Raw genomic sequence first — 8079 nt, 5'->3', positions numbered from 1 at the left:
ATGCGAGAAACCTGAGCCTTGTGATTGAGATGAGGCTTTTTATTCAGTGAAACCAGGAGGTCGTGGTATCTTGAAATTTGTTTATCTCTGGGAAAAGCAGGCAGACCTTGCACTCTTGGAAACCAGAGGAAGGACTCATGTCCAAGGAGTAAGACCATTCCCAACGCTTCAGGCTCCCACCATGACAGGATATGTAAAGCTGCAAAATTTATTAAGTGCCTTGTGTTTTGCACCTGGTGGAGAAAATGCCGGAAAGGATGAAATATCTCACGAAGGGTCCCCAGTGCCAGCCTAGGGATTGTCTGATGATAACTGGCCACAGGGGGTAATTGTGAGACGTCAGGGCTCTCAGCATCTCCAACGGTAGAATAATCTCTCACAATTGTCCAGGTTCATAGAAAGGGGACTGGTCACCTGGCTCAGGGCAGATTCAGGCTGAGTGTTTAAGAGGAGAAAGAATGAGGAGGGAGGGTGGAGCCTGAGTGTCTCCGATCCCCAAATATCCATGCCACACCCCAGATCTAAGGCAATATCACGTCCTTCTCTCCAGGCTCATTCAGGAAGCAGAATCTAGCCTGTCTTCTGGTTCCCTGATCTCTGGTCAGCTGACACTGAAGAGAGAGACAGAGAGTGAGCCAGAGAGTGATGGACAGAAAAGGGGAGATGAACAATTGAGGCAGAAGAGTGGAAAAGAAACACATAAGAAGGACAACAAAGAGGATGAGAGAGAAATAAAAATGAAAGGAGAAAGAAGCAAGCAGAGAAAAAGAGAGAAGTAGATTGAATAGAGTGGGTGGACAGGGACAGAAGGACACGGAGAAGAGTGCTAGGGGTGGTTGAGTCATAGAACAGGCATCCAGACACTCCCTGCTCTCCTGCACCCCCTCATCCCTTGGAAGGACCAGAACCTTACCTGCGACAAATCCTATCATCTGAGGATGGGGCCAAGTAACAGTTTTGACCTTTCACCTTCACCACGAAGGATTCCTGGGGCCTCCTAACTGACCATGGGCAGCACTGCTCGAAGCAGACCCTGAAGGTGCAGTTGCCACACTTTCGGGTCCTGCCCAAGGGTACCACAGCATCATCATAGCAACAGTGCTGCAAGGGGTCATAGAACTGGTCCCCACATCTCCTGTGTGGCTGGCACAGCATCAGATGAGTGTCTGTGGGGGGCACTGTGGAAAAGAGAGCTGGTGTGGGCCAGGCAGCAGGGCAGGCAAGTCCTAGGCTGGGATCTTCTGGGAGCTGCACCCTCACCCCCAAGGGTCTGTGTCCCTCCTGGGCTCACCTGGGGCTCCGTGTGAGCAGAGGAACAAGAGGATACAGACAGCGGCTGATACAGCTGTGGGAGAAGAAAGGGATGAGGCGGGGCTGATGGGGCAGCCACTGGTCCACCCAGGGAGCCCAGTCTTGGGAAGGAAGGGAAGGGTCCGAGAGATCGTCTGTCCCGAATGAGGCTCAGGAGACAGTTAGGGGCAGACCTGTGTTCAGTGTCTGGGGATTACGGGTCTGCGGAAGTCGAGGGGATACAGGCAGGACTCTTAGAAGGAGTGGGTTTAGGGTTCTGAGGAATGTAGGTGTTTCCAGGGAGGGAAGAGTTTAGAGTAGGAGGCTCAGGTGGAGTCAGGCTCTAAAGGGGACTGAGCTGACACTGGTATCGTGTTACGTAAGTGACCAATATGAAAATGTAGAAGATTGGGTTTGGAGTGGGAACTTGGGATACTTGGGCATGAGTTTGGGAACTGAGTCAGGGATGTGGATGGGGCTGATCTTGGGACATGGAAAGGGTACAGCTGGGATGGAGTCACCTGTCTGGCTTGAGGCTGAGAGGGAAGATTGAGTTGAGGCAAGGATGGGGTTGTAGCTAAGATTGGAGATAGGCTCCAAAAGAATCGGGGTCGGGTCCTCCTTACCCAGGACGCAGCATCGTGGAGTCATGGCTCTGAGTTGGCTGCAGTGGAGTCAATGGAGGTTTGGCAGATCCCAGCAGGTGCTTTTATTCCCCAGCGAAGAGCTCTGATGTCAGCCCTCCCACCTTCCTGCCTGGCCGGCAGAGACATGCCGTGCCCTTGGGGCAGGAGCAGGTTTCAGATGTGGAGTCTGTCACAGTCCAACATGAAGTCCCCGTGACTCAGTATTTTCCGCACTTTTGCTGATTGCTGACCTCTTACATCCGACTGGGGGGTGGGGGGCTGTCAGCTCCCTGGACTCACAGCTTCAGGCTAGGGCCCCCAATATAGGAACAGCTCCCCACCACAGATCATGGTATTTAGGCAAAAAGAGACTCTTTTTTTGCACGTTTGGAAATACCAGATTGAACAAGGTTGGGAAAAAGGGGAAATGCCTCAGGAGGATGCTGGGGTGGCTCATGAAACGGAAACATGGAAAAGGCCCTAGAGGACCCCCAGGACTCACACTCTCCTCCCGTTAGTCTCTTCGTTAATGGTCATTTATTCAGAAGCAAATAATCCACTTAGCACCTTATGCTAAATTCAGGCATAGGTGACAGAGTGGTGAGTGGGACATTCCAAAGTCACAGTTTTCAAGGAGTTTCTGAGAGAGAGGAAGAGAAAGAAAATGGGAAAGTAAAGGATGAGAGTTTGGGTTGTAGTCAATGTCACTATCAATGCTCCTTGTCTGTGGGAGAAATTCCACCACCCTCAGTAGATTCTCAAAGGCATTGACCCTTCGCATGCATATTGAGTGGGAGATGGATGTGTAATTTCTTCTGGGAAGAGCTGTCTTGGGGTCAGAAGGTGAAGGATTCACTTACCTGGGGGATGCTGTGGGGTGAGTTCTGTGGGTCCATGTCACCCTGTGCAGTGAGCACTAGGAGGTCCCTCTCCCAGATCCTGCAGGAGTCCATCCCTTGGTGGAGCGGATGACCCCAAACTGTACCCCAGCAAGGTCAAGTTTCTCTCCAGAGCTTGGAAAGGTGACCTGTCACATTTGCAGGAGCTGTGCCCCCTCCACACCCCTTTCCTGCACTTGGAAAATCCCTGCCTTCTGTGTCTCTGCTTCCACAGTAGAGCCTCCAACACTGTTCTTCCAGACTCCCCTCCAACTGGAGCATAGACTCGGGCTCCTCCTTGACATGCTCCGCATACCAGGCAGAAGCTACGTGAGTGACCTGGTGAGGCAGGAATGGAGCCTCATGATGAGGCAGGAACTGCATCAGTGCCCCAACCCAGCAGTGATGGAGGATTCAGGGAGATATCCAGGTCAGCTCCAAGGGTTGTCCCAAGGCAAGTCTGATGTCTCTCAGGTGAAGGCAGAGCTCTCCTCGCAGGCCCAGCTCTAGGGGGTAGTCGTGGGGTGGACACTGATACTCACACGCCAGGTCTCCTGTGTAGAAAGTGACTTTTCCTCTCTGAGCCTCAGTTCCCTTCCCTGTCAAATGGGGATGATCACTGCCTGTTGACCCGTTGGTTTTTGATCTAAAAGAGATGACAGACACATTTAAGAGCCTGACAGTAAAGATTCGCTGAGGATGAGTGGTGTGCCTGGCCCTGTGCTGAGATTGCTGGAGACACAGTGATGACTCAGTGGCAGGTCTGGTCCCTCTGTAGGGGGCTATAGACCATTCTTAGATCATGATGGCTCAGAGAGGTCAGATTTGGGTAGAGGAAACCCAGGGGATGTGGGAGCCCAGATCAGGGGGTGATCACATGCCTTGGGAGTTCTAGGAGGGCTTCCTGGAAGAGGGGATATGTGAGCTAAGATTTCAAGGATGAACTAGAACTGTGAGTATTTCAGGAAGGCTGAGCCCAGAGAGGGTAGAGGGAGTGAGGGGGGCAGGGTCAGCCCCTTGTGAGCCCCCAGGAGGACTCAGGATGTTATCCTCAGTGCACTGGGTACCATGGCCAGACCCTGAGCACAGAAGGAAGACATTCAGATTTGTGTCTACAAATATCCCAGTATCTGTCTGCTGTGAGGAGGGTGGACAGGAAGGTTGAGACCTGAGTTCAGAGCCCAGGGAAGATCCTGCTATAGCAGAAATATCTGTGCAATTACCAGAGCTCCTAAATGTTTTCTTTCTCCCATGGGAGCAGAGGTATGCTCCCCTCCCAGCCCCACATATCCACCCCCGCCACCAACCAGTTTCTGGCCTCCCATCTCCTGCAGCCTGCGGAGTAGAGCGGTGCTTTCAAACTGTGGATTGCAACCTTTTAGTAGGTTAGATAACTACTTGAGTTGGTCAGAAGCTCTATAATTTTTTAATTGAAAAATATAGATGAGGGGAGGGTAATAGCTCAGTGGTAGAGCATATGCTTAGCATGCATTAGGCCCTGGGTTCAATCCGCAGTACCTCCATTAAAAAAACAAAAAGGAAGAAAGACAAAAGGGAAAAGATTGGGCAATGGATTAGAGTGTGCTGCACAGAATCTTATTAAATATTGTACTGAAACCTGGCTTCAAGGATTCGGAATCGATGTAATGATGTAATATTTATTTTTTCACAGAGAGTTGCAGCCTATTGGTTAAGAAACTCATGAATGGAGGAGGCTCGAGGCAAGGGTGGATCCTTTCTTTGCTAAGCGCTACCAATTTAGCTACTCCGTCATGTTTTGCAGTTCGGGGCCTGTGGCTCAAGACCTTGATTCCATTCACTTTGTGGGATGGCTCCATGCAGAACGAGACCCAGCGCTGGTTGCCTTTGCCAAAATCTGGGATGCAGTAGATGCCAGGGGAGGGAGGAAAGTTCATTCTCAAGGGCATGATTGGGATTCTGTCTCTGAAGAGGGATGAGCCCAGACTGTCCTCCTAAGCCTGGAGCCTCGTGTCTCAAGGGAGCTGAGTCACTAAAGAGTGGGAAAGTAGAGGGAGATCAGGATGGGGAGGGGTCCTGGGAGGATCTGCTGATGGGAGGGCAGTGCAGTGCTGGTTCTGAGCTCTGTAGACACCGAGAGCCACTAATGCAACAGCATTGAGACTCTGGGGTGAGATCGCCCCTGGGGTCACATCCTGCCTCGGCCCCTTCTCAAGGTATCAGAAAAAGCCTTTGGGATGGGGAGGTATAGCTCGGTGGTAGAGCACATGCTTAGCCCTCACTAGGTCCTGGGTTCAATCCGCAGTACCTCCTCTAAATAAATAAACAAGTAGACCTAATTACCACCCCCCTTACACAAAGCCCTGTCCAGTCCCCCCACCAGCCTCCCAGAAACCTTCATCATCTTGTACCCACTAGGGGACCTCACTGTCTGGGGACAGCTCTGTCTTCTGCACGAGAGCCCAGATCTGTAAGGAAGGACCTGGCCTCTGTTGGTTGAAGCCATGATTAGGTGTTGGGACCTGCCTCTGCTTATGGCTAAAGAAGGTTCTAGCTCTCTTGGCAATAAGTGTAAGATCCTGACTTCAAAGGGCTATTTGTTGTGTTCTCTCATTCTGCTCCCTGAATCCAAGCAAGATGCTGACCCGAGGTCCTACTGCTGGTCAGTGACTCAGGCTGGTCTAGAACCCAGGTCTCCTGAACCCCAGCCCAGGGGCCTCCGAACACCCTGGCTCCGCCCATCTAGGAAGGACAGGCAGATTCTGCTCACAGACAACCCTGAGCAAGACCCAGGTTGGCATTCCCATGTGTCCTTGTTGGGGCTGGCAGAGCTGGGCTCTTGGATGTGATAGAGGGGAATGCTGTCAGTTTCTGCCCTCACCGGATTCCCCACTGGCTTCCTCTTTGCCCCAGAAATAGACTAAGTCTTCCTCCTGGCAGTATCAGGGTATTTTTTCCATCAGGCCTCAGCCCCTCCCAGGAAATGGGCAGGAATGTGGTGGACTTTCAGGTATACAGAGAGAATGTCAGGTATGCAGGAGTTGGGGTGGGGCTCCCCAGAGCCAGAAGGCTCCTCCTCTGCTGGCTGAGGGGGAGACTGTCACTCCTTTGCACCAACTACATCCCTGGGATTACAGAAAAGGATCCCTTCTCCCTGCAGAGTGACTTCAAGTGATGAGAGAATGGGCGATCAGATTTGACCCAGCCTTGGCTGGATCCTCCATGTGATAATGGTGAATTAAGAGCCTAGATGTCAGAGTTAGTAGCTAGAGGAACAGGCTGTAGACTGTGCCTCCATGAGTGGTGCCAGGGACAGCACTCCTGAGCTGTGATCCAGGATCTAGATGCCATTGTTTCTGTTCAGTGGCCTCCTGACACCTCAAAACTGTTGCATGGACTCATGGTTTTGCTCCTGCCAAAACACCTCGTGACTCCATGGCTGTGTTACTCAGAAGTTCAAATGCATCCACAATCAACCCTGGATGTAAGGCCAAGTGGGAAAGGCAGTCTGAAGCTTCCCAGCTCATTCAGACAAGGAGGTCCTTAGTGCATGGGAATGATGCCAAGTGTCCTGCACACCCTTCATGATTCCTCATGGCCCTTGACTTATCACAGTTCCTTATTACAACCCAAAATGTCTCTTGTGGCTTGACTCTCATGTCCCCAGCTGCACGCTTCATCACTTTTGTTCCACTTTCTGTGCCTCGACTTCAATGTCTGTGCCCCCTACATTCACCTGTTCCAGGGTTTATGCACAATGGGTCTTGTCTGACCCTCTCCCTACTTTCTTCATGTGCATTCTATTCACTCCTCAGCTTTCCCTTTAAATGTCACCCTCCAGAAACACCCCTGAACCCTGGGAATGAGGTCAGCAACCACACTGTATCCTAGCAGCACCTTGGACATCTTCTGCCGAGCACTTGTCACAGCTCTCTGTGGCTTTGCTGTTAAGGAAGGTACTCAAGAATCAGGTTCTTGTGGTTTTGGATCATCAATGAAAGGGAAGGAGTTGTTTCAGGGACCAAATAGATTAAGGGCTTAAATTTCATTAAACTAGACCAGCCTACACGCCATGCAAGCAGGTGGGAAACAGAATCACACTATGAAGTGAATATACTCAGGGGAAGTATCATGTGACAATAGAAATATTCAAATTGATTGAACTGGTCAGCACCATCGGTGTGGACAGTTCTTTCTGCTCTTCCCATTCTCACCCCCATTTGAAATGTTTTTACTTAACTCTTTTGTGTGTGTTAAAATACACATAATATAAAATTTAAGATTTTAACCACTAAAAATTATATAATTCATTGGAATTTTGTACATTCACGCTGTTGTGCAACCATCACCACTATCTAGTTCCAGAATATTTTTATCACCTCGAAAGAAAACCCCATACCGATTTAGCAATCACTGCCTTTCCACTCTCCTCCCATTTCCTGGGAACCACTAATCAGCTTTCTGTCTCAATGCATATAACTGCTTTGTATTTTTTAAATAGTTAGAATGATATAATATGTGGTGTTTTCTGTCTGACTTCTTTCACTAGGCAAAATATTTTCAAGGTTTATCCATGGTATAGCATGTATCAGTACTTTATTCTTTGTATGACAAATAATATTGCATTATATGGATATGCCACGTGTTGTTTATCCATTCATCAATTTCAGGACACTAGGGAAGTTCCCGCCTTTTGGCTATTACAACCAATACTAATATGAATATTTGTGTACAAGCTTTTGTTTGAACACCTCTTTACAACCCATAAGTGAATTGCTTGTTCACGTGATAATTCTGTTTAATTTATTAAGGGACAGACAAACTAGTATTCACAGTGGCTGCATCAGTTTATTCCCACCAAGAATGAACAAGAGTTGCAATTTCTCCATGTCCTAACTCTTGGTTTTGTTTTGTTTTGTTTTGTTTTGTTTTTTGATTGCTTAAAAATCTTTTCACTATTCCAGTGGTGTGAAGCGGTGATTCCTAGTGGTTTCGATTTACACTTCTCTAAGGATAACGATGGAGAAATGTCTGTTAAAGTCCTTGGCCAGTTTAAAAACGGTTGTTTCATCTGGGTTATTGAACTCTTTATATATTCTGGATACTATATCCATATTCGATATATGATTTGCAATGTCTTCTGGGTTGTCTTTCACTTTATTTCTTTCATTTTTTAATTAATTTTTTAAAATGGAGGTACTGGGGATTGAACCCAGGACCTTGTACATGCTAAGTATGCGCTCTACCACTGAGCTATACCTTCCCCCATCACTTTATTAATTGTATCCTTTGATACACGAAGTTTT

The 8079-nt window shown here is 48.8% G+C and overlaps 1 protein-coding gene across 1 annotated transcript; it reads right to left on the bottom strand.

Annotated features, from left to right (window-relative positions):
* Window positions 1-205: 205 nt before the first annotated feature.
* Window positions 206-2812, bottom strand: LOC102513044 (insulin growth factor-like family member 1). Its single transcript, XM_032487396.1, has 4 exons — window positions 2777-2812; window positions 1261-1345; window positions 914-1178; window positions 206-611 (listed from the first exon to the last, which is right to left on the bottom strand). Exons 1-4 carry the CDS (start codon window positions 2810-2812, stop codon window positions 602-604), a joined length of 396 nt encoding a protein of 131 aa, XP_032343287.1. The 3' UTR covers window positions 206-601.
* Between the last annotated feature and the right edge of the window lie 5267 nt (window positions 2813-8079).

Source organism: Camelus ferus, chromosome 9 (genome assembly GCF_009834535.1).
Source record: "Camelus ferus isolate YT-003-E chromosome 9, BCGSAC_Cfer_1.0, whole genome shotgun sequence".
In the NCBI taxonomy this organism is placed as follows: Eukaryota; Metazoa; Chordata; class Mammalia; order Artiodactyla; family Camelidae; genus Camelus; species Camelus ferus.
This window is presented reverse-complemented; position numbering and strand designations above follow the sequence as displayed.

Bases quoted from the DNA above. Each gene is read 5' to 3' on its own strand.
- LOC102513044 (XM_032487396.1), bottom strand. From the start codon at position 2,812: ATGGACCCACAGAACTCACCCCACAGCATCCCCCAG. The intron at 1,346-2,776 runs GTAAGTGAATCC...CTTCTCCCACAG, and splicing joins CACCCCACAGCATCCCCCAG to CTGTATCAGCCGCTGTCTGT. The intron at 1,179-1,260 runs GTGAGGGTGCAG...TCTTTTCCACAG, and splicing joins AGGGACACAGACCCTTGGGG to TGCCCCCCACAGACACTCAT.